The 27,022-nt window shown below is 42.4% G+C and overlaps 1 protein-coding gene and 1 long non-coding RNA gene across 4 annotated transcripts in view; one reads left to right on the top strand and one right to left on the bottom strand.

The window, feature by feature from the left end:
- FUT8 (fucosyltransferase 8) overlaps positions 1 to 27,022 on the top strand; it is a 200,367-nt gene that overhangs the window by 162,977 nt on the left and 10,368 nt on the right. For all 3 annotated transcript variants that reach the window (XM_053257103.1, XM_053257109.1, XM_053257117.1), the window contains 3 exons: positions 6,609 to 6,855; positions 22,470 to 22,646; positions 25,076 to 25,226. In XM_053257103.1, the coding sequence (XP_053113078.1) occupies positions 6,609 to 6,855; positions 22,470 to 22,646; positions 25,076 to 25,226 (575 nt within the window). The remainder of the gene's footprint in view (positions 1 to 6,608; positions 6,856 to 22,469; positions 22,647 to 25,075; positions 25,227 to 27,022) is intronic.
- LOC128327848 (uncharacterized) lies at positions 396 to 26,831 on the bottom strand. Its single transcript, XR_008308833.1, has 5 exons — positions 26,578 to 26,831; positions 25,581 to 25,661; positions 21,759 to 21,850; positions 9,034 to 9,095; positions 396 to 505 (listed from the first exon to the last, which is right to left on the bottom strand). It is a non-coding gene; the product is annotated as an uncharacterized LOC128327848 (long non-coding RNA).

Genomic DNA, 27,022 nt, shown 5'->3' with positions numbered 1-27,022 from the left:
ACAAAATGTATGGCAACAGTAATGATGTTCTCTCTATGTCTAGATTCTCTTATGGACTCAATTGGTTATGAGTGGCATGCATGAAAATACAACCTGCTTGGGATCTAAATTAAACACTCTATCTTATCTTGTTTAATCTTAAGCTGTATGTCAACGAGACAAAGTCTCAACTTAAAACCCAAGCAAATGACTTGGATCATAATGGTTTTGTTAGATTTGTCGAGCATATCTTCCCAGTTACAGAGAACAAGCCATCATTTTTCTCATCAAAATGTTCTGTCTGTTCAGTCTGCCTATCAAATCTTATTAGGCTTCACAGCAGCCACAACTTCTGTAGCACCTTTTCTATTACTTTCATGCTCCCAGATTTGGTTCCTTTCTGAATTCAGGCAAACTTTTATTTACCTACCAGGCTTTTTTTCAGTCCTCACTTGAGTGGACTCAAGCAGACTGTTCAGGGATGTGCCACTTCTCCTTCTTTTGCCATCACCAAAGATGCTTCCATCTAGGGGATAGAATGCACATTGCTGAATCTGTGAGTTTGGGCATCTTGAGTGTAAAGCTCATTTCAACATTCTGGAACTTTTAGTGGTATTCCGAGCACTACAGACCTCTTTGCCATACATGAATCATAGTGCAGGTTGCAACTCACAATATTGTAGCCATGTGCTAGAGTAAGTAGGGAGGTATATGCTCTGGAACTCTATGTGTTCTGGCATGCCCCTTTGGAAATGGTGCATCCAGAATGACACTACACTATTCATGTAGCCAGGGAAACATCCAACAACCTGGTGGACTCCCTCAGCAGAAGAGAAAGTGGTGACTCATGGATGGTGCATCAGTACCCAATACCTTTTGACTATTCAGAATTGGGTTCAACTCATGGTGAATTTCTTCACCACAATAAAAAACCCCAAAGTGCTGCATCTTCTGCAGCAACACAGTCTACAAAAGTCATTGTGATGTGTCCTTTCTCCCATGGATAAAGATAATAATCTACATTTTCTTCTTTTTGACTAATAACTAGAATCCTTCACAGGTAAGGACGTAATATAGAGATTGCATTCTAGTGGCCCGCATGGTGGCCATTGCATGCAGTTCATGCTAGCCCTTGAACTATCTTGGGACTACTTCTACTGCTACTACTAATGTGATGCAGTCATAGAAGGGCGAAAGAAAGGTTGTGCCCTTGCAAGGAGACACTAGAGTAGCTGCCAAAAAGGCATCTTCTGCAGCCGAGTACATTTGGAGGGTGAGGGGGGAGTGATTTTTCACTTCTTTTCCCTCCCTCCCAAAATTATTTTTGACTTTCAGAAATATGTCCCTGCCATATTTCATACCCTGCAGCCCTTATTTTATTTTTATTTTTATTTTATTTTACTGATGATTCCATTATACCACTTTTCAACAACAAAAGTTCTCAAAGCAGTTTACATAGCAAAAGGTATACGAAAATTATTCTCTGTCTTAAAAGGGCTCATATGCTTTAAAGAAAACAAAAACAAAAAGCAGTTACCAGCAACAGCCACTGGAATGATGCTAGGTTGGGATGAATAGGGACAGTTCCTCTCATTCTGCTAAATATAAGAGCCACCATCTTAAAAGATACAACTGCCTCCAAGTGAGTCAGCTTGCTTGTTTTCAAAATTTCTTTTGCAGTCTCTATTCCGTCAGAAAGACAAACTGCTCATCTGTAGCTGACTTCAAGTGGCCATCCATGCAAACACACAACTTGTCTTCCTTCCTTGCTGCAGGCCTAATATAACTTTTAATTTGGTTTGCAGTATTTTTCATGAGGCTGAGAGAGAGATGCAGAATTGTTTCAGTGGGAGCATTCAGATTGAAATGTACCTCATTAAACGAGTCCATTTCTGTGTCAATGCAATCAATTATATTGATAGTGCTTAATAACAACAAAGAGAATATTTAAATTGCAGCTATACACGTTCAAAGCATGATACATTATTTATAGCATCTCCTTCTTGATTTATTTTCGCCTCTTGTGGTAATGTGATATAATGAACACGTTTTATTCCTGAAAGGCCAGTATTTTTCATTATCAGACCAAGAATGAATAAATGATTGTGGAAGCTATTTTTCAGATAATAATTTAGAGTATCTGCTAAGTGAAGAAAACTGAATGGTGCTTGCTGGGCAGTAAATCACCCTTTTTGACTGAGGACTTGTATACCTTTGTACAATAATTACAATGTGTTTACTTTAGTGTAGGGATAACGAGTTGCTATCCCCTTTGCTGATGAAAATGTTTTCACATGTAGCTCTTCAGACCTCTACTTTTCTGATGGATCCAAAGTACAAAGAGGCTGGAGTGAAGTGAAGCGGTTTAGGCAGTGTACAAAAAAACTCAGCATCAAAGTTTTGCTTTAAGTATTGGGGCTGTGCTGTCATGTCAGTTCATTAAGTATGTCCTCTAGTGGGCATTATTGGAGGGAGTTCCACCATTATAGGGAGCCTCCCAGCAGTTTGAACCCGTCATGGCAGAACTCTGTGGACATCCAGCATGTCTGCAGCACAACTGAAGGTGGTTTTTTTTTGGGGGGGGGGTTTGGGGGGGGGAGACTACCAATCCATCCCACTTGCACCATGCAGATAATAAAAGATAGATAGATTTTTTTGAGGGGAGAACACTTTTTAAATGGAAGCTGCTGAAAGTAAAGCAACTGCTTGAGCACTCCCTCCAGAGCAAAGAGGACATCACAGTCTATATCCTGCCTTCGCCTGGTCCCAGATAAAAAAGAGGGCAGGGCAGAGGAGGTCTAACAGACATGTGGAGTCTCCAGCCTAACATGATAGTGGGAGGAGCAGCCAACATAGCTTGTCTCAACAGTTCCACAGTTGGGTAGGGTTGGGATCAGACATTTTGAGTCATGCACAGGCCTAGTAAGTATGGCATAACATCCTCAATTCTGTCTTTTTGCCTAGTGTCCTTTTGCTAGTATGCTGCTTGTATTGCTATTATGTCTCTCATGAGCTGGAAGGCACTCATGTGCCCCCGATGGTCTCACAGAGATTGCTACATCTAAGAATAATCCAGGCAATACTATTGGGTGGCCTTTGGTGTGGTCATTAAGTCTCATTGCATCTCCCAAGGAACCCTGAATCCAGACCTTTCAACTTATTTATATTATTTATATTAGCATTTTTTAAAAATAAGTTCAATAGATTTCTGCCAAGTGTTGTGACAAATTATCTAATTTTCACAATGTTTAACTGGTTCCCAGAATCCAAATTAACAACCCTCCTTTCCTTTAAAGATAAGTTTGGTTGTTTAAGCATATAATACTGGAGATGTGTGAAGAGGTTCGACATCGAACCTGTTCGGTTTGGTGGTCTGGTGTCAAACCGCATCCCCCCTAATTTGGCACTGGACCAAACCCCCATGGTCATTGGTGGTGGGGGTGGGGCTCATGAACAAATGTTTAATTTTGGGGGGTACTTAGAGGTGCTCTTACCTCTGGACTTCGGGGCTGAAGTCCAGGGCCTCCACAGCCCCTGGGGGGCCCCCAAATCATCTTTACTCTGTCCTGGCTGGTGTGGCCACCCAGCGGAGCATGATGATGCTTAAGTTGCAGGGGAGGGGGCCTCCAAAGGCCTTTAGGTCCAGACACCAAAATTAGCTAAGTGCACCTCTGTGGGTACTTATTCCCTCTGAGGGGCTTCTCTGAGGCTGTGGGGGGTCTCCAGAGGTTCCACCTTCCACGCCAGCCTCTGTTATACAGCCAATCGCCCTGTTCGGGCAGTCTTCAGCCCATTTTCGGACTCACCCCCGTCACAGTGACCATTTTGGAGACCTCCCTGAAGCCCCAAGAGCACTCCTCCCCTTCATTACCAAGCTGCTGGCTCGGTTCAGGGGATATACCTGTACAGGAGAATCCAGTGAGGATTCCCTTTTTACAAGGACAGGGGGTACATGTCTGAAGGCCAAGACTGAGGAACCACCGGCTTGGTAATGGAGGAGAGGAGTGCGCTTGGGGTAAGGACCTTATTCCGTCTCTCACCACCCTTGCCCTGCCGCTCCTTATCCCTGGAAGGGTCCCCCACCCCCAACAAAGGGGAATCCTCACCAGATTCCCCTTTACAAGCATATCCCCCAAACTAGTTTGGCCCAGTTCGATTGCTGAACCAGACTGGACCTAATTCAGCCAGAACCAGGCCAAGCCGTTTGTGCCTAATGTGCGGCAGCTGTGAAAAAGGCCAATTCCATGCTAGGGATCATTAGGAAGGGGATTGAAAATAAAACGGCTAATATTATAATGCCCTTATACAAAACTATGGTGCTACAACACTTGGAGTACTGCATACAATTCTGGTCACCACATCTAAAAAAGGACGTTGTAGAAATGGAAAAGGTGCAGAAGAAGGCAACCAAGATGATCAGGGGCCTAGAGCTCCTTTCTTATGAGGCAAGACTACAACACCTGGGGCTTTTTAGTTTATAAAAAAGACGGCTGTGAGGAGACATGATAGAGATCTATCATCATCATGTTTTTTTGCGGTCATAGACCAAAATTTAAAGCATACATAATGATAGAGATCTATAAAATCGTGCATGGTGTGGAGAAAGTAGATAGAGAGAAATTCTTCTCCATCTCCCATAACACTAGAACCAGGAGTCATCCCATGAAATTGATTGCCAGGAAATCTAGGACCAACAAACGGAAGTCCTTTTTTCACACAACGCATAAATCCACTTGTGGAATTCTCTGGCACAAGATGTGGTGACAGCCAACAACCTAGATGGCTTTAAGAAGGGTTTGGATAACTTCATGGAGGAGAGGTCTATCAACGGCTACTAGTCACAGGGCTGTGGGCCACCTCCAGCCTCAAAGGCAGGATGCCTCTGAGTACCAGTTGCGGGGGAGTAACAGCAGGAGAGAGGGCATACCCTCAACTCCTGCCTGTGGCTTCCAGCGGCATCTGGTGGGCCACTCTGCGAAACAGGATGCTGGACTAGATGGGCCTGTTCTTATGTTCTTATGAATCTGGTTTGGACTCGAACCAAACCAGCCACACCGGTTCTGTGCACACCCCTAACCTCAAATAGTGCCACATTCTAGACACGAGAGAAGCAATAGAGGCTTCCAGAAAGGGATGCTGCTGCTCTTGTCCAACTGCCAGGTAAGTTTGAGGAAGAAACAAAGTTATGTGACAGGAAGGAGGTTCTTTGCTTGGGCTGCAATTCATGCTGCAGAGCATCGCTTGGGGTTTACCTTGGATTGAAGATAATCATTAACCAACCACTGGAATTCCAAGTCTGGTAATCACAAACTTTGGCATCACTAAGACTGTGTAACGGTAAAGTGTGCCATCAAGTCAATTTCGACTCCTGGTGCCCAAAAAGCCCTGCTTCTTTATTTTGGTGGAATACAGGAGGGGTATATCATTGTCTCCTCCCACACAGTATGAGATGATGCCTTTCAGCATCTCCTTATATTGCTGCTGTCCTTTATAGGTGTTTCCCAAGGTCTGAGAAACATACCTGGGGGGATTCAAACTGGCAACCTTCTGCTTGTTAGTCAAGCATTTCCCCACTGCGTGATGTTCTTTAAGTCATGTTTGTGTGTGGAGGGAAAGTTTCCATGTGGCTCCTGAAAGGTTTCCCACTGAGGTCGCCTAGAGATTGTCTGGAGAGGTCCATCTCCAGTTGCTGCCAGTTCAGCTGGTGGCCACACAGGGATGGGCCTTCTCGGTTGCTGCCCCGAGACTATGGAATGTGCTCCCTACTGAAATACGATTCTCCCCATCTCTTGACAATTTTTAAAAAGCACTTGAAAATCCCCCTCTTCAGCCAAACTTTTCCAGCTTTTTAAATTTTTGTTTTAATCTACTTTTAATTTTTAGATTACCTAAATTGTTTAAATATTTTTGTGTTTGTTTTAACTTATTTTATGTTATTGTTAACCACCCTGAGATGAAAGTGAGGGCAATGTACAAATTTGACTGATAAATAAATAAATAAATAAAAATAATAAGAATAAAAATTTGGGTATTCTAGCACATGGTATGTCCTAATAAAAATGGATTTTTGTTCTTACCCATGATGTTATTTTGTGATGGGTAAGAACATACTTCTTGATTAGGTTATCTATTTGCTAATCTCAAACAGGCATATTTAACATTCATGAATCATGTGTGATCATCAACTGCAGTCTTGTTCAGACTTTGTAAACTGAATTATGGAGTCTACTCATTGCTTGCCTTTGGCAACTCTGTAAAACCTATTCAAACAATCTTCTTTCATATCACTCTGTACATGGATTGAGTTTTATTTACCCTGCAAAAAAAAAAACCTGTGGTGTGTTTATTTTTTAAAATATAACTCTCTCTTTTCTGAGTTGTAATGTATGTTTGGGTTAGGCTTGCTATTTTAGAGGGCTCTGTTAGAAGAGCTTATTATCTCTTTGTGTTCTAATTTTTCCCCTTGTTTCTCTAAATAGTGATTTGATTATAATTAATGGTTTTGTAATATTTTAATAGTGGCTATTGTTTCTCTTGGGTATAAAGTGCTCTCTTGTTTATATGTATGGAGCATTGTATGCCTACCTTCATGAACTGAAATGTTTGATTAATATGTCATTCTTTTACAGGTGAGGCGAATGATAAAGATGTTCAAGTTATAGAACTACCTATAGTTGACAGTCTACACCCACGACCACCATATTTGCCACTGGCTATTCCAGAAGATCTGGCTGATAGACTAATTCGTGTTCATGGTGATCCTGCAGTGTGGTGGGTTTCGCAATTTGTTAAATATTTGATTCGTCCACAACCTTGGTTAGAAAAGGAAATAGAAGAAGCTACAAGGAAACTTGGCTTTAAACATCCAGTTATTGGGTAAGAATTTTTATTATGCAACTAAAGCAGCAGTCCTATCTGCATTTACTAAATCCCAGTTAAATTAGTAGGTAAACAGAACATTATCCTAAGATTCCATCTAGTCCAGCATTCTGTTTCCAAATACCTCTGAGAAACACATAACTGAAAATGCATTGAGAATAGAGGATGCTGACTTTCTTGCAACTGTATGTGTTACACACTCACAACCAGAACATGAAGGCAGCAGCTCTTGGCTGTTAGTCCCTAGCATCTAGGATTCAGAAGTATACTGCCGTGGATTATACAAGTTCCATTTAGCTGTCATACCTTTGATACTCTTTTCATTCATGAAACTGTCCTGAGCCATTTTTGGAGGGGCGGTATATAAATATAACTAATTAATTAATATTTCTTAATAAATGTGTCTAGTCCTTCTTAAAAGCTCTTTAAGCTAGTGGGTATCACCATATTTTGTGGTAATGAGTTCCACAAGTTATGCATTATGTATGAGGAAGTACTTTCTTTTGCCTCATCCAGAACTTGCTGTTAACCAGTTTCACTTGGTGATCTACTATGTATAACTTTGTGAACTCTTATTGCATATCCCATTGGTCTTTATTTCTAAACTCAAAAGTTCCAAATGCTTTAGCCTTTCCTTGTAAAGGTAAATCATTTTCAATTTTGACTCCTGGCACCCATGGAGCCCTGTGGTTTGCTTTGGTAGAATACAGGAGGGGTTTACCATTGCTTCCTCCTGCAAAGTATGAGATGATGCCTTTCAGCATCTTCCTATATCGCTGCTGGCTGATATAGTGCCAGTGGGGATTCGAACTGGCAACCTTCTGCTTGTTAGTCAAGCATTTCCCCGCTGCGCTACTTAAGGTGAGATTGATCTTGCACCTTTCCTTTTAGGCACAAGATATTGGAAGGATATTTAAAGTCCTTGATCATTTTATTGTTCCTTTTTTCAGGCCCATATCCTAAATACCCCTATATCTAGGTATTTGTGGGGCTCAAGAAATCCTATTGGGGCTGGTTGCTTTGGGACAATATGGGCACTTCCATTTTGTACATATATTCGCTCCTGGACACGTAATATGACTGGAGTCTGATCAGGGTGCAGCCTGCTTTCCCCCATGTCCTTTCAGTGAATAAAGAGTGACAGAAACTCTAACATACCCTCCAGCATTTCACAGATGAAAATAAGCATATGCTTATAATATGCCTGTTCTCTTCTCAAGGATTACTTTGCAAGCCTCTCTCTTTCCATGATTTTATATTGTTGAAAGCTTGCCTGGTTGTTCATTTACCCTGCAATAGCCTATCCCCCACTGATTTAAAACTGATTTAAAGTTGTCCCAAAAGGGCAACTAAGAGACATGCTAGAAAAGTATCATTCTCTTATAAAAGGTATATTTATTAAGGTTCAAAATATACCACAACAGCTGCAGCTGATGAAATAGGGTATAAACTGCATGTGGCCTTAGTGATCATGTATATGCATGCACATGAATGGGCACTAGAGACAGGACGCATTCATTCCCTATTCAGAGGCTTAACTTCTAGAGACCCAGTGTTGGGAGCTGTGTCATAGAGAATAAAACTGTTTTAACAAGACCTCAAAAGGCAAAAATATGGACGAAATGGGGACAGTGATTTTGCAAAGATGGAACCTAGAAAATAGGGACAATTGAAGTGTATGCTCTGAATCTATTATATCTATCTATCTATCTATCTATCTATCTATCTATCTATCTATCTATCTATCTATCATATTCCTATACCACCTGATATGTACATCTCTAGGCGGTGTACAAAATGTAACACATTAAAAATAAAAACAGATTTAAAATCCGTAACACACAATTAAAACACTTCTAAAACACACACACACCCGCCGCCAGTCTCTTCCTGACTTCTTGCCCAGTTCCGCCTTTTCCCTTTCTCCGTAGCCTACAGGGAAGCCTGCTGACTGCTCTCCTGAAGCCCCAGTAATCCCCGTCCCTTGAGTGTGCAGGAGGGCCATGTGCTTTTGTTTTGTTTTGGGACCACAGTGCCACCCAACCTGTCATTTGGGCGGCAGGCAGGCCAACTGAACGAGCTTTTGCTGCCTGTAGTGCTCCCACATTCTGTACACCCCGCCACCACCGCTTTCTGTGCGCCCCCAGCCACCGCTTTCTCTCCCCGCCCACTGACCTGCGGCGTTGCTGTTGAACTCACGCAAGAGTTTCCACGCATGGGATTAGCCACAGGTACACCTTAGTGAAATATATATAAAGAAGATTAATTCCAGTTAAAAGCTTGAGATAATAGGTTCATCTTGAAGGTCTTCCTGAAGATAAAGGAGATGCTCTTATTTCAGCAGGGAGCATATTCCAAAGCCCTGGGGCAGCCACAGAGAGAGCCCAGTCCCAAGTCGCCACCAAACAAGCTGGCAGCAACGATAACCAGATCTCTCCAGAAGATTGTAGTAGGAGGCAGGGTTCATGACAAAGAAGACTTTCCAAGAGGAAAGCTGGTCTAGGAGAGGAGAGCTGGTCTTGTGGTAGCAAGCATGACTTGTCCCCTTAGTTAAGCAGGGTCCGCCCTGGTTGCATATGAATGGGAGACTTGATGTGTGAGCACTGTTAGATATTCCCCTTAGGGGATGGAGCTGCTCTGGGAAGAGCAGAAGATTCCAAGTTCCCTCCCTCGCATCTCCAAGATAGGGCTGAGAGAGATGCCTGCCTGCAATCCTGGAGAAGCCGCTGCCTGTCTGTGTAGACAATATTGAGCTAGATAGACCTATGGTCTGACTCAGTATATGGCAGCTTCCTATGTTCCTAAGGCCCTCTCTTAAATACCCTTGTCCCAGGCCATTAAGGGCTTTATAGGTTATTATTTATTTATTTAATTATTTAATCATATTTTATACTGTCTGATATGTATATCTAGGTGGTGTACAAAATTTAAAATATTTAAAAGTCACAAACTAAAATACATGGCAATAAAAACAATAGAATAAAATTATTAAAACAAGTTTTTAAAAAATTATTAAAATTATTAAAACTAATTCTAATTAGCCTGAGAGAACAGGAGGGTCTTGATAGTCTTTCTGAAAACAGAGAAGGAGATGCTCTTAGTTCAGCAGGAAGCTTATTCCAAATCGCTGGGGCACCCACAGAAAAAGCCCCATCCTGGGTCTAAACCAAATGAGCCTGTGGCAACCATAACCGGACCTCTCCAGAAGATCATAAGAGGCTACAGGGATTATGACAAAGGAGGCACTCTCTCAAATAGCCAGGACCCAAGCCATTAAGGGCTTTATAGGTAACTAGTATGTGTAAGCCTGTTGTAATAACGGGCTCTAGTGGGGGGGGGGTTTTCCCGCTGCCGCCTCACCCACCTTGGGCGCACTCCTTGGGCCGCCACCTTTGGCCGAGGCGGCGGCTCTGCCGCCATCTCGGCCGCACTCTCCGCCTGCCGTTTCTCATGGCGGCGGCCGCCGCCATCGGGGCCACTCGCCCCGCCGCGGCCACCACCTCCTTGGCCCGCACTCCTTTGGCCGAGGCCGCGGCTCCGCCGCCGCCTCGGCCGCACTCTCCGCCCGCCGCTTCTGCTCCTCCCGGTCTCCCGTGGCGGCGAGGACTCCACCTCTGGCCGAGGACTCCACCAGCGGCCGTGTCCAACATGGCCGCCCGTCTCTGGGCAGCCGTATCTTTTTCGCCCGATCTGGGCATGCGCTCCGCTCCGCGCATGCCCAGAACGGGCGAAAAAGACACGGGCAGCACGGCCGCACGTCCAAGGCTTTTATGGTAGAGGATAATCAGCACTTTGTATTTCACCCGGAAACATATTTGCAGCCAGTGCAGTTCTTTTAGAACTGATGAGGTCAGCATGGAAAGTAAATCTGGGTGTCATCAGCATATTGGTAACACCCAGCACCAAACCTCCTGATGATCTCTCCCAGCGGTTTCATGTAGATGTTAAAAAAGCATTTGAGACAGTATGGAGCCCTGTGGGATTCCACACTTTAGTTCTTGCTTTGCAGAATAGCAGTCTCCCAAGTGACACCATCTGGAATCTACCAGAGAGGTAGGAATGGAACCACTGTAAAACAGTGCCACCTTCATCAGGCAGTCCAGAAGGATACCATGGTCGATGGTATCAAAAGCTGTAGAGAGATCCAAAGGATCAGTAAAGTCATACTCCCTCTGTCGATAGCCAATTGGAGATCATCAGTTAGGCTGACCAAGGCAGTCTCAACCCTATAGCCCACACAAAAGCCAGTTTGAAATGGGTCTAGATAATCTGCATCATCCAAAGATGCCTGGAGCTGAGAGGTCACCATCTGCTCAGTCACCTTGCCCAACCATAGAATATTAGAAACAGATCTGTAAGTAGCTAACTCTAAGGGGTCCAATGCAAGTTTCTTCAGAAGTGGTCTTATAATAGTCTCCTTAAGACAAGGAGACATCCTGCTTGCCCTCAGAGAAGCATTTATAATATTTAGGAGACCCTCTCTGATATTATTACCAGATGAGATAAGCCAAGTTGGGCAAGGGTCAGGAGAACAGGTTGTAGGATGCACAGTCCGAGGCAGTTTGTCCACATCCGTAGTCACAAACTGAAAGTGATCCAATCAGTGTTCCTGCTATTTTTTTTCATCTGTGTGTGGAATGAGTATTGTTCTGGATGCCGGTATCAAGGCTGTGTGCGTGTACATGCATTCAGAGTGGGGCCTTTCTGATTCAACCTGAGCAGGATCTAAAGTTAACTAAGCAGACATCAAAAAACCTGTGAGTGCACAGATACACACACATCTTAGGGGGAACTCTGGATCCAATTTAATCTCATGAGAGGATGCTGGACACCTCCACAAAAGACTTTGCAGTAACTGTGGAATCCAGCTGAACCCACATATGAGAGACTTTATTCGCAATAATAGAAAGTCACAGTGAGTGATCGATGGTTCAAAGTTCAAATTCAAGGGGATGGGGGTACGTACTAGCCCCTTCACAACTGTAGACAACTCAGCTGGATGTGAATTTGTGGAAGCAATGTGGGCAGAAAAGATCTGCTTCTTTACTGCCTGCACTAGTGATGTGTGAGTAGGCTTGAAGTTGAGCCGGCTTGAACTGGCCTGGTTTGAGGTCAAGACGAACCTGGGTCGGTCCAGGGCCAGTTCAGGGTTTTGTTTTGTTTTGTTTAAATGCAGACTTACTGCCATTGTGGGGCTTCGTGGGTGCTGCTGCAGCCATAGGGGGTTCTCCTGATGTTCCCCCTCACCCCGCTGGCCTCAACCCCAGTCATTTTCAGCCTGCTTTGGGGCTCTCTGTGGTGCCAACAGCCATTTTGAGGCTACTGTGCATGCCCATTGGCCATCTGCATGGCTGGTCTCTGCAACCACAGCAGCACACCACAAAGCCCCACAATTGTGGTACGTCTGCCTTAAAAAAACAAATTCCGTCCCCACCCAAGCCGGGCCCTAGCCTGCACTGCCAGAGCATAGATCTTCAAATGTGCTGTGTGTTGCAATCTGTTGGGTTCATGCTGAATCTTCCTCCACTTGGACTCCCATATTTCTTCCAGTGGAGGAATCTTTCTCCATGTCAGCTCCCATATGTCTTCTAAGTACTACAGGGCTACTTTTGAAGCAGGTCGTAGAGGAACAATTGTGACTACCACTCCACTGAGTTCGTTATTCCATATTTGCACCATATTTGCTTTGACAGAATCTCTAGCACACTTCTTGGAATCCTATTAGATCCAATAACCTTCTTGTGCGGACCAACCTAATGGGTCCTTCAGCCCTGCAGAGGTGGGTTGTGTCGCGTCGTAACTTAACCAGATGGTGATCTGCCCATGCCAATGGGGAGATGACAGGAGTCCTCACCCACAGAACATCACCCTGTTCCGAGCAAAAGACCAAATTGAGCATGTAGCCAGCATCATGAGTTGGTCTAGAGACCAGTTGGGATAGGTCCATAATGGTCATGGCTGCTATGAACTCCTGAACCGCTCCCAACAACTCAGTCCTGAAATGGACATTGAAGTCCCCCACCAACAACAACTTGGGCCACTCCAGTGCCAACTCCGCAACTAGGTTCATCAGCTCACTTAGGGACTCCATTGGGCAGCAGGGTGATCGATACACCAGCAGAATTCCAAATCTATACTTATTATTATTTTACACAGTCAGACAGGTGTTATTGACTGGTTTCTTTTATCCAGACATCGAGTCCTTCCCAAGGACCTGGGATGCCAGAATTTTATTGTCAATGTTGTTGCTGTTGTAATAGATATCGTCGCAGAATATAGGCTGTTCCCAGTAAAGCTGCTTTTTGTAATTGGCTGATGGTGATTTCTGTGGCCCCTATGGTGTTGAGGTGCTCTTCAAGGTCTTTTGGAACTGCACCCAGGGCGCCAATTACCACTGGGATTATTTTGGTCTTCTTCTGCCACAGCCTTTCAATTTCAATTTGTAGATCTTTGTATTTGGTGATTTTTTCTATTTCTTTTTCTTCTATTCTGCTATCCCCGGTATTGCTATGTCGATTATTTTGACTTGTTTTTCTTTCTTCTTGACTACAGTGATATCTGGTGTATTGTGTGGCAGATGTTTGTCTGTTTGTAGTCGGAAGTCCCATAATATTTTTACATCTTCATTTTCTACCACTTTTTCAATTGTATGGTCCCACCAATGTTTGGCTACAGGTAGCTTGTATTTTTTGCAGATGTTCCAGTGTATCATCCCTGCTACCTTGTCATGCCTTTGTTTGTAGTCAGTCTGTGCGATCTTTTTACAACAGCTGATTAGGTGGTCCACTGTTTCATCTGCTTCTTTACAAAGGCGGCACTTGCTGTTTGTTGTTGAATTTTCTACTTTTGCTCTTATTGCATTTGTTCTTAGTGCCTGTTCTTGTGCAGCCAGTATTAAACCCTCTGTTTCTTTCTTCAAGTTGCCATTCTTAAGCCATTGCCAGGTCTTGGTGATGTCTGATTTTCCACTTATATTGTGCAAATATTGACCATGCAGGGGCTTGTTTTTCCATTTTTCTGCTCGGTTCTTGACTTGTTCTTTCTTGTAGGCCTGCTTTGTTTCATTGGTGTTGAATAGTTTCGCATTATTGACCATTTGAAGTGCATCTTCTTCACTGTCCTTGATATATTCTTCAAGGCCTCTTTTCTCCTCCTCTACTGTTTGATGGACTTGCAGCATTCCTCTTCCACCTGAGCTGCGAGGGAGGTATAGCCTATCGACATCACTGCGGGGGTGCAGAGCATGATTGATGGTCATGATTTTCCTGGTCTTACGATCTAGCATCTCTAGCTCTGCCTGGGTCCAGTCTATTATTCCTGCAGTGTATCTGATAACAAGTATAGCCCAGATGTTTATGGCTTGTATGGTATTCCTGCCATTGAGTTTGGACTTGAGGATTTTTCTAACTCTCCTGATGTATTCACTTTCCAGTTTTCTTTTAACTTCAGTGTGTGCGATGTTATCAGCCTGGAGAATGCCCAAGTATTTGTAAGGTTCTTTCTCTACCAGGTTCTTGATCTTGCTTCCATTGGGCAGTTCTATTCCTTCTGTTTTTGTTGTTTTCCCTCTGTTCATTATTAATGCAGCACACTTGTCTAGTCCAAACTCCACTGCTATATCGCTACTAAATATACGGACAGTGTTTAGCAGTGATTCGATTTCTGACTGGGACTTTCCATACAACTTCAGATCGTCCATGTACAGCAGATGGTTGATTTTACTTGATGTTTTAGATGTTTGGTATCCGAGGCCTGTTTTATTTAGCATTTGTGAAAGTGGGGTCATGGTGATTACAAACAACAGAGGGGATAGTGAGTCCCCTTGTAAAATGCCTCTTCTAATGCTAACCTGTCCAAGTGCCTCGCCATTGATTGTTAACTGTGTACTCCACATGCTCATTGCTTTTTAAATAAATACCTGAATGTTTTTGCTGACACCAGTTGTTTATAAACATTTTAGTATCCATGTGTGAGGCAATGAATCGAAGGCTTTCTTGTAGTCAATCCATGCAACACCTAGATTTGTTTTTCTTCTCTTTCAATTTTCTAAAATGATTTTGTCAATCAGCAGCTGGTCTTTTGTGCCTCTGGTGTTCGGGCAATTTCCTTTCTGTTCAACTGGAAGCTGTTTGTTAGTTAATAAGTGTTGCATCACTTCATCTGCTATTATTCCAGTTAATAATTTGAACATGGTTGGCAGGCAGGTGATCGGTCTATAATTACTTGGAACTGCACCTTTTGCTGGGTCTTTCATGATGAGATGAGTTTTCCCAGTTGTTAGCCATTGTTCAATATCACCTCCTTGCAAAATGTGATTGAACTGTTTTGATAGTTGTTTACGAAGGCTTGTTAGGTGTTTAAGCCAAAAGCCATGCAGTTCATCGTTGCCTGAAGCAGTCCAATTTTTAATTTTCTTTGCTCTTTCACTTATTAATTCTGGTGTTATTATTTGATCTTGCATTTGTTGGTTACATTTTTTTACCTCTTTCATCCGGCTTGCTTTTATATTATAATCTATTGGATTGTCCCATAATTTTCCCCAGAATTGCACTGTCTCTTCTTTATTTGGTGTTTCTATGTTTCTTGCAGTTTCTCCTTCTATGCTTTGGTAGAAACATCTCTGTTTCGACTGGAATTGGAGATTCTGCCTGTGTTGTGTTGTTCTGGCTTCATATCTGCTAATCTTCTTTGACACTGCTGTTATTTGCTGCTTTATTATTTCCAGGACTTCTCTAATTTTCCTTGAATCTAGGTGGTATTTTTGGATCAGATACTGTTTAGTGTTTTCATTCTTCAGCTTCTTGTCTTTCATATCTTTCAATTTACTAGCATCTGATCTAAGCCTGGAGATTTTATTTTCTAATCGAATCTTCCATTTAGGTGATATACTACTTTCTTTTTTGACAGGTCCATTGATCTTATATCCGAGCTCTTGTGTTGTTATTGTTCCTGCACTGTACATTAGTTGGTTTGTTTCTTGCAAATTCTTGGTTGTTATTTCTGCAAGTGCAGCATTGACATCTTTTAATACCTGAGCAAGTTGTTTTTTGGCAACTGTTTTTAGAGCTGGAAGTCAAAGCCTGGTGGTTGTTTGGTTCATGTTTTCAGTTATTTTTGCTTTAGTTCTTGTTGCTTTTCTGTTAAACGGCATTTGGGTTTTTGAGGTGAAGGCAAAGGTGAGGTTGCCTGGTTTTGATTTTGAAACAGTTCAGCAACAGTGGCATCCTCGATTTCCAACACCTCTTCCACCTGCGCCTGAGCAACTGCTTCAGTTGGTGGTAATTCTTCTTCCATGTCTTGAGCCTGTGTTGCTCTTTGCAGTTCTTCCAGCTCAGCTCCTGTGAATACTTTATTTCTTATCATGAATCTTCTCTGGTCTGCTAGCCTTTGTTCTGTTATTTCTGTATCTGGATGCTTCTCTTTCCAAATTTGGTACACTCTTTTTAATAACCTCTTCTAGTTGGACTAGACTTGTAATAGCAGATCATTATTTCCTTGTTGGCATTTTTCGTTTTTTTTTTTTTTCCGGTTAAGCGACGTTTCTTCCAGTAACTTTGCTGTCTTCAGCCCTGGTTGCTCAACTGAAGATCCTGAGTCCTGTAGCCCACTTGCCACCAGATGTCCAGGGACTCCAGCACCTGGCATGGTCCTTGTTGACCCGGGCGACGACCGATCCGGTATTGATTTATTAAAGTTACGTCTCACCATATTGTTGATGGGAGAGGCACTCTTTGTCTGGCTCCTCTGGTGAGACCTGTCCAGTATGGTTGGACCTCTGGCATAGCTTTCACCTTCCTCAGAGCACGCAAGCCCCACAACCACGCCAAGGTATTATTATTTCTTGTTTATACAGTCAGACAGGTGTTATTGACTGGTTTGTTTTATCCAGACATCGAGTCCTTCCCAAGGACCTGGGATGCCAGAATTTTATTGTCCATGGTTATAGATATCGTCGCAGAATATAGGCTGTTCCCAGTAAAGCTGCTTTTTGTAATTGGCTGATGGTGATTTCTGTGGCCCCTATGGTGTTGAGGTGCTCTTCAAGGTCTTTTGGAACTGTACCCAGGGCGCCAATTACCACTGGGATTATTTTGGTCTTCTTCTGCCACAGCCTTTCAATTTCAATTTGTAGATCTTTGTATTTGGTGATTTTTTCTATTTCTTTTTCTTCTATTCTGCTATCCCCGGTATTGCTATGTCGATTATTTTGACTTGTTTTTCTTTCTTCTCGACTACAGTGATATCTGGTGTATTGTGTGGCAGATGTTTGTCTGTTTGTAGTCGGAAGCCCCATAATATTTTTACATCTTCATTTTCTACCACTTTTTCAATTGTATGGTCCCACCAATGTTTGGCTACAGGTAGCTTGTATTTTTTGCAGATGTTCCAGTGTATCATCCCTGCTACCTTGTCATGCCTTTGTTTGTAGTCAGTCTGTGCGATCTTTTTACAACAGCTGATTAGGTGGTCCACTGTTTCATCTGCTTCTTTACAAAGGCGGCACTTGCTGTTTGTTGTTGAATTTTCTACTTTTGCTCTTATTGCATTTGTTCTTAGTGCCTGTTCTTGTGCAGCCAGTGACTTGTTCTTTCTTGTAGGCCTGTTTTGTTTCATTGGTGTTGAATAGTTTTGCGTTCTTGACCATTTGTAGTGCATCTTCTTCACTGTCCCTTATATATTCTTCAAGGCCTCTTTTCTCCTCCTCTACTGTTTGATGGACTTGCAGCATTCCTCTTCCACCTGAGCTGCGAGGGAGGTAGAGCCTATCTACATCACTGCGGGGGTGCAGAGCATGATTGATGGTCATGATTTTCCTGGTCTTACGATCTAGCGTCTCTAGCTCTATTATTCCTGCACTTTATCTAATAACAGGTATAGCCCAGGTGTTTATGGCTTGTATGATGTTCCCGCCATTGAGTTTGGACTTATTATTATTATTAATTTGATTTCTATACCGCCCTTCCAAAAATGTCTCAGGGCAGTTTACACAGAGAAATAATAAATAAATAAGATGGCTCCCTGTCCCCAAAGGGCTCACATTCTAAAAAGAAACACAAGATAGACACCAGCAACAGTCACTAGAGGTACTATGCTGGGGGTGGATAGGGCCAGTTACTCTCCCCCTGCTAAATAAAGGGAATCACCATGTTAAAAGGTGCCTCTTTGCCCAGTTAGCAAGGCAAAATCTAGGTATTTGGTACCTAGACTTAGGTGCACACATTCAATATAGGCCAGTACCCTGACAGAGATCCTGGTAAGGGAGATGGTATTCTTATAGACCATAGGCACTCCACCTCCCTGCCCACATCCTTTCATCTGCTCCACGATGGACCAAACCAGGCCACTAGCTTCTCCCAACTAGATCTCCATGATACATACCAGCTGCTTCATCCATAATCAAATCATGGACAACTTTAGGTTTAGTTTGAACCTATCTGGCATTATAAAGTAATAAGATGAGGTTCTGTTTGTTGTTTGCACTGCTCTCCAAGGTTAAAGAGGTGGTAGGCCTTCTGGAAGGGGAAACAGCAATTAAATTTCTGAATTCCCTTCCCCTGTAATGGCCCGCTGATGTAGCAACGCCATATCTTTGTCAGTTCCCCATACCACTGGAATAGCTGCACCAGAGTTGTTCCCTACCTCCCCATCTCTGGACAACCCAAGACACATACCTGTAGCAGCCTAAATAATTACTAGGCAACAACAGAGTAGTGACAGCAGGAGATTTCCAGGAGTCCAAAACAATAGGTTGGTCTCAGCCACTGTTCCCTCTAAGGTGTGCACACACTCACAAGTTTGGATGTCTGCTCAGTTCATTTTAGATCCCGCTCAGGTTGAATCAGGAAGGACCCATTCTGAATGCAAGTGCACGCACACTGCAGCTTCCTCCTGCAATTCCATATCTAAAATGTGTTGCTTGATCTCACTTCTAGCCCGATCAAAACCCAGCTTAATAATTTCATCCTGGGAGAAGCCATAGTGAGCCAATTTGTTAATGATTACGGACTTCCATTTAAACTTAAAACAATCAGTCATTATAAGCTAGGCCAGGCCCGCACAGGAGAACACTTTTAACCAAAATAAAATAATAGCTCTCCGATAGCAGGTTTCCAGTCTAATTAAACCCACCTCTTGTCTCAATGCAACATTAGGCACGCAATGGGGGACCTGCAAAATGGATCTTAAGAATTTTGATTGAACAGCTTCCAAAGACAAAAAATTACAGACAGGGCCAAGTTGGGCACCATATAATAGTTGAGGGTGAACTTCAGTTACAAATAGTTTTATTGCGGCAGGAATGTAAGAAGCCCCCCTTGAGAAGTGAAAAGCAGTAATAAGATTTGTGAATAATTTGGGCCATCTGAAGAGTAGATTTTAGGTGGGCATTGCGTGACCCAGGTGAGTGAAAAACCACTCCTAGGAATTTGAAGGAATTGACCTGTGTGATCTAATGGCCATTAATGGACCAATTACACTGCCTGGGGCGCTTAGCAAACACTAAAACTTTAGTTTTTTGGTAGTTAATCTCAATAAGTGCAGTAATTTGAGAGAAGGACCAGAGCACGTTTCAGCCCAATCGGGGTTCCACCCAGAACAAAACTCATTCCACACAGAGATGAAAAATATTAGAGGGACCACTGGTCCTAGCCCTCAGTCCCACCCTTGAAGGCTACCACCAAAGGCTGGCCCCCTTTGGTGGCTGGTTTCAGCGACCGCCTGCAGGTGTTCCATGCTGGCAGCTGTGCCCTCGGTGCTGCTTGTTCTAATAAAGGCCAGGGGTTCAAAAGCCCAACCAGTGTGGCTTTCACCACCACAAAGCAGGCCACTCATCCCAAGTGCAAGATATAACAGCACAAGTAAAGTGAGCAGAAACACCAGATAGCAGCCTGCAAAAGGGAGAAGTACACAGGAGCTGCAGCCATAATCACTCTTCCCTGTCTAAAGGGGAGGTGGGGGAGGAAGCCAGTTGAAACAAACCCATTATCCCACAGCGTGTCTTCCTGTCACCATAAGTTTAGTCAATAAACATATGCAAACCTTTCTTTATACAATTCTAGGACCATAAAAGATTTGGAATTGGGAAGAATGGGCACTGGGGGCTAGTAGGAATGAACAAAAAAGTGGGATTGGGGTCAGGAGGATAATGGCAGCACAAGAATCTGTGGTTAGGAGAGAGGGTGAAAATCTGGAGTTTGTATCTACAGACTTCTCTCAGGCACTTGAAAGACTGGACTAACTTGGAGAGTTGCAAGAGGCTTGAGATATTCTTCTTTAAATTAAGAAGCCAGTTAGTGTAGGAAGCATCTGGGCAGAATGCACAAGTTAGTTCAAACTGTCCTATTGCTGCGTCCCCTCAGTGATAGTCCTCAGGAAAGCCAAAGCTGAAAAAAAGGGAAGGTTCAGTGGAGAGGTGAAGAGAAGGTGGGTTCAGAAAGTGTTCCTCTTATTAGTCGTACTATAGTCATACTGTAATATTTAGGCCTGCAGACTGTTTCCATCCTATTTGGAAGCCATGGGGAGGGGTGGAAGGAGGAATGGCAATCTCCCTCAGGAATACTAAAGCAAATAGTTTCTCTAGTATTACTGAAAAAGTAACTTTTAAAAAGTTGTTTTTACAAATGTTAAAGTGCAAGTATCTGCATGCAGGTCAATGGAGCCCAAGACTTCTACATGTAACTCTGAGTGCTAGATTTCACCTGGAAAGGAATGGGGTGCAGACGATTTAAGTAGATTGGCTTTGCTGCAACTCGAAGGGTGTTTTTGTGGGGGAAATGGCTGGAAATTTGAACTGTCTTGCTCCTACCTTTTAACCTAGAAAGTTAACAATTGCAGGGTTGTCATAAGCCACTCTCTCTCAGGGTTGTCATAGGAAGCTGTCATTGGTCCATCCAGCTTAGTATTGTTTACACAGACTGGCAGCGGCTTTTCCAAGGAATCTCTCTCAGCCCTATCTTGGAGATGTCAGGGAGGGAACTTGGAAGCTTCTGCATGCAAGCGTGCAGATGCTCTTCCCAGAGCAGCCTCTATCCCCAAGAGGAATATCTTACAGTGCTCACACATGTATCCCATTCAAATGCAAACCAAGGTGGACCTTACTTAGCAAAGGGGACAATTCAGGCTTGCTAGCACAAGACCAGTTCTTGAATTACAGCTTCCCTGACCAGCAGTGTGGGCATAATGGACTGTATTGGCATTGGCATGTTGTTTAAAATGGTTGAAATCAAAACAAAATCCAATTAAAAATAAAATAAGAACTACTACTATTACTAATGTGTATATAACTCTACTAATATTTATACACCGAACTGAATTGGGAAAGTCTTTGCTGCCAGCTTTCTGAGCAAGGAGAGGACAGACACTGCTTCCCTATTACAGCTATGTGAAAATCCTGGACTTTAGCTTGAAAAACAAACCTGCAAGTTCTATCTTCAGACATCTGCACTGTCATTTTAGTTTCCCCCTGTATCTTTATGAGTCATAGAGAGAGCACAATATCACAGCTTCACTTGTAGATCAGTTTTAGCTCTGCCTTTCCTCCTTGGCTGGAAACACGGAAGGTAGAATTGGACTTTCCTTTCTACCTCAACTTTCAGGGCACCTAGGATCTGGAAATGATGCAGCAACCACTCATTTTTCAGAGGATTGGACTGTAAATGCCAAACCACAGGTGATGTTAATAATGCCACTGCAAGCATGTCAAGATTAAATACTTTTGTAAATAGTACACATGCAGGGACCCATCTGGGGCAGATCAAATTGGCCCCCCGTGAACTTCCCCCTTCTAAAATGACATCCATGGATTGAGTCCACAGTGCAGGCAAAGTGTTTCAGCCCCCCTACCACAAAAGCAAGCTATTTACAAAAGAAAATAGCCCTGGCATATCCTAGCCATATCTTACCATACTAAAAATAACATGCAGTTTTAGTGTGCATTTAGGCCATTTTGAGTGAAAGCATCTCAGTCGCAATCACAGCATCTCAGCTTTCCATTCTGAAAATGAATTGTTAAAGAAAGTTAAACTTGGTGGTTTGTGGTGGCTTTTGAGTAATTTTAAAATTTACAGAAGCAGCTATCTGTCAAATATGTGAATTAAAAATCCAGATACAAATTCCAGCATGTCAGTTGAACCATAATAATTTAAGATAGTTGAAGGGATAAACCCATCTTAGGCTGAATTAAAAAAGCTTCTAATCTTGACAAACATGCACTTATGATATATGAATTTTCTTTTCATGCAAGTTTAAATTCTACAATCAGGTAACTAAATTATGTGAATAAAGGAAGGCCAGGCCGAGTCTGTTCAGCAATAGCAGCTGAAAGGTATTTGCAGCATCATAATGTTGTGATTCTACTGTGACATTCATAGACTATATTAGCATTTGGCCTCCAAAAATGTGTACCAATTATAATTGGTTTTCAAGGGCAGACAAAGTAGGCTTTTCTCCATGGAAGCATATAATCACTTTATGCCCTGTGGTTCCAAGCAATGTATTGCGTTCAGAATCCAGTTGTCTCCTGATGCTCACTTATTTTAAGGTTCATTCTAGTAAAAGTACAAAAAACAGGAAGCAGTACATGAGATCCAGAACAATTTTTTTTAACTTTCTAGTATTCATGTCCGAAGAACAGACAAAGTTGGAACTGAAGCAGCATTTCATCCTATAGAAGAATACATGGTACATGTTGAAGAACGTTTCCAACTTCTGTCCCGCAGAATGCATATTGATAAAAAACGAGTCTATTTGGCTACTGATGATCCTTCATTATTGCAAGAGGCAAAATCCAAGTAAGACTATCTTTGTATATAGTAGGTACAAAAGTGATTTTACGTGAAGCAGGGGTATCAAAACACCACATTTGGTGTAAAGTGAAGTTAAATCTGTACAGCATTTGTAAATGCACCAATTCTTCTATGTTTGTATCTGCCCTGGTCTACAAGAATGAAATATTCTTTAGAGGGCTGACATCCCTCAAATAAAATAAAATAAAATAAAATAAATCCTAACTAATGCTGCAACCAAAGAATGCATGCCCACAGTGGCTCCATTCCCATTTTCACCCCTTCCCTTGGAAGTGCTCTGTGCAACACACAATTATATCCTGAGGGACAACGGGCAGCCCTCAGGGACATAATTGCACATTGCACAGAGCACAGCTGGGGAAGGGGAGATTCATTATAAATCCCCCTCCCCACATGTGAGCACCTGCACTAAAGAAGCGGGAGCAGAGCCACTACAGGCATGCATCCTTGGGTTGCATGCCAGCTGCATTAGTTAGGATGTCAGCCATATAAAGTATATTTTATACTTGTAGCAAAGGGCATGGAGGCTGCCACAGGCATGGAAAACACAAAGCCCATTGGGTCCTTAGAACAGGCTGTGCTATTGAGATCCCAGCCCATATAGTGTCCCCCAGAACAAAAGATTGCAATGCCATATAATAAGATGCGTTTGAAACTTCACTGAGTTTTGAAAGTGTTTAGGTCTGTGGCATGTGGCAGTGATATTTGATCAGTCCCATGGTATGTGGAATTAGTTGCATAGTTGTTTGGGCCCAAGTCCTAGTTTTTGTATCTGTGAAGGTTAAACTAACTTTAAGATAAGAAATAAGAAATGTTTGGTGGTGGTTCTAAGCTCAGAAAATAACTTTTGAGGGTGGTGAGCTGTTTTATCCCATGGAGACAGACATAGTTCAAAGGGTTTTTTTAACATCACCAAGTGGCAGAAAACATTTGTAATCTTAGAAGAAGAGTGCAGCATGTTCTCCTGGTGATATAGTTGAAATGAAATATCCATGTTCTGGCTTTGTTGTGTAGCTCTTCTTCTCCTTTAGTGTGGAAAAGAGTCCTTTAAGGAGAATGTGCCATTTTTTGGTTAGTAAGGAACACTGCCTTACGACTTCCCTTTAAAAAGAAATGCCACTGCTCTTTTAAAAAGAAATATAATAAACTAGCAACAGTAGATGGTCTGGATTGTTTGAAATTCATGATCACCTATTTATTTATTCACTTGCAAGAGAAACTGTTCAAAATATGATTGCTGAAGCAAATGAAAATATAAGAGAACTATTTTTTCTTATAAACAAATTTGTATAAATGATGGAGAAAGTTAAAATTGCTATGGGTAATGAAGCTCAAACTGGTAAGAAGTATAAATGGTTTGTAAATAAGCATAAGCAACATATCCACAGTGGTTGTCACACTGGCATTTGAGCAGGAAAAGCTATTTCTGATTAAGTAAGGTCATGATTTCACTCAGCATATGCATTAAGCCACTAGATAAAACAAACATTTGGTATATTTTCTTGCTATATACAGCAGGATTCAGTATCTCTATAAATGAGGTTTGGTAATTGTTTTAAGTATCTGACTAGTTTATTTTTATTATGTTGAAACCAAACATTTTAGCAGATTGATAGCACAGTGGTGTTCACAAAAATGAATGAGATACTCTGAAGAATAAATCACTTTTAAGAAGAAACTTTGTGCAGTGGTAGCCATCATATATAAAAAATGTCCTGTGAGGGACTTTTCCTTTTAATCTATTCTGATACATGAATTGTGTGTTAGAAAAGATAGGTCTTCCTTCCATCACATATTCCAGTTGTCAAACCCATTTGAAATTGCCAGTTGAGTTTACCATCACTGTGATATCAGCCTTCAGTGTGCCCAGAGAACTGTAAGGACTGCTCCATTCATCTCAGTGTGAAAGGTGGAGTACTGTTAAGAACAGCTATTATGCGGAGATTTCCCTATATTGATTATCTTGCTTGAAGTAATTTGGTGTGCATACTGGAGCTGCTGGATCAGGACTAATGTATTTTGTTTTTAACACTGCAAGTAATATGATTCAGAAGCTTGTGTTTAAAAATGTAATTTGTGAGATTTCAGGATGGTAATTGTTTAAATACACACACAACACACACACACACACAATTTGAGAGGGCATGTAACCTGTATGTCTTACATTGCATATTTCTGAAACACTATGGTATAACAGCACTGCAGTTATAGCAGCACTTTTGAAATGCTGATGAGTTTCCAGTTTACTATTTTTTTGCTCGTTTATAGGAGAGAACCATTGTTATTTATTTCTGTTTAGAATAATAAGATTAAATGCCTCAAAAATTTGATTTCTAATTGAGGCTGCAGATTTTGAAGATTGTGCAGTTAGATTGAAAATCAAGAATATTTAATATTGTGGTGCATTTTTCCAGATATCCAAACTATGAATTTATTAGTGACAATTCCATATCATGGTCAGCGGGTCTTCATAATCGGTACACTGAAAATTCTCTCCGGGGTGTTATTTTGGATATCCACTTTTTGTCTCAGGCAGACTTCCTGGTCTGTACATTTTCATCACAGGTAAGCTGGTTTGCATTATAGTAAATTTCTGTATGTTGGTAGTTCGGGAGCACAAAATCCAAGATGGGCTATATCTCTTCAGCACCAAAGAATCCCAACAGTAAAACAAAAGCTACAGGTACTAGCAGTGGATGATGATTACGTATTATATTTAACATTCCTTCTTATAGATACAGGTGGAGCATGGTAGCCGCGGGGATTCTGTTCTCCTCTACTACTGTGGATAATGAAACCATGGATCCCAAGGCATTAAGTTAATGCGGATGGGGGGTGGGGCATTAGGTTCCTGGAGGCTGGGAAAACATGGTAAAAATAGGAAATAATTGGGGGCCAACACCAAGTAAAGTGCCTTACCATGCTCTGTGGGCTTTCAGCAGTCCAGCAATGCTCCCCAGAAGTCCAAATTGTTCCATTATTCTATGATAATTTTTTTTGCTGAAAAATAAAGGTTTTCTTTTAACTAAAGGAGCCACAAAATGTCGGAGGGCTATAGGCCACCTCCTGCCTCAAAGGCAGGATGCCTCTGAGTACTATTTGCAGGGGAGTAACAGCAGGAGAGAGGGCATGCCCTCAACTCCTGCTTGTGGCTTCCAGCGGCATCTGGTGGGCCACTGTGCGAAACAGGATGCTGGACTAGATGGGCCTTGGGCCTGATCCAGCAGGGCTGTTCTTATGTTCTAATGGCTCCCTTTTACAAAATGGCAGCTGGAAATGACCTCCGAGGTCATTTCCAGCCACCCTATGGGGTATATAAATTTAACCAATTTTTGCCCCCCCCCCCCCGCTGCCATGTATGCTGAGGTCAGGTGTCAATTAACTAGCCACAGATACGCGAAACCATGGATAGTGAATCCACAGATAACTAGGTTTGCCTGTGATATGTAGAGGTGTGTGTGTGTGTGTGTGTGTGTGTGTGTGTGTGTGTGTGTGTCTACTGTGAGGGCTTGGCTGCAGCTAATCCTCATTCTAAACTTCCGCTGCCACCAAAATAAGATTTTTAGCTATTGTGACTGCTTCCACATCTAGTCTCTGAACCCTCCATCTTTCAAAAAACAATATCAAAACTCATTAAAGTGGTAAATAAAATGGGCAGATAGGCATGAGGTGGGATTAAAATAGCAGACAAACACCAGTAAAATAGTATATAAAAACAGGAACCGGTTTACTAAAATAAAAGGTTGCAAAAATTTAAAGAACAGTACAGGAACAAATGATGTAAAGTTCAGTTGGCAAGAGTACAAAGTTCAAAATACAAAATGAACAAGCTTGCTAGCCTTCTCTCCCAAGGCCTATCAGGTTCTAGTAGGACCAGCTCCCTCACTGCTACCTTCCCTAGCAGTTTCAACCTGACCTGGTCCTGCTGGCTTTCCGGCCTTCTGGCTCATACAACTCTCAGCAGCATTCTCTCACAGAACTCTTCTCCCCCAGCCACCCTTCTCCTGCCTGTTCAACTCTCCCTTTTATCCAGTTTCAAAGGGATACATTTGGATACAGAGAACTTGCGTTTTGGGCAGTATAAATATATGTTAAATAAAATAAATAAACCAATCAGGGAGTTTCTTCCCTCAGACAACCAGAACCTTATGTCTCTGCCTGGAGACAACCAATCATAACACTGTAAACCTTCCCTCCAAACCATATCCATGGTTGCATATGAATGGGAGACTAGAAGTGTGAGCACTGGAAGATATTCCCCTCAGGGGATGGAGCCACTCTGGGAAGAGCAGAAGGTTCCAAGTTCCCTCTCTGGCATCTCCAAGATAGGGCTGAGAGAGATTCCTGCCGGCAACCTTGGA

The sequence above is a fragment of the Hemicordylus capensis genome, chromosome 1 (genome assembly GCF_027244095.1).
Source record: "Hemicordylus capensis ecotype Gifberg chromosome 1, rHemCap1.1.pri, whole genome shotgun sequence".
NCBI classification, from domain to species: Eukaryota; Metazoa; Chordata; class Lepidosauria; order Squamata; family Cordylidae; genus Hemicordylus; species Hemicordylus capensis.
This window is presented reverse-complemented; position numbering and strand designations above follow the sequence as displayed.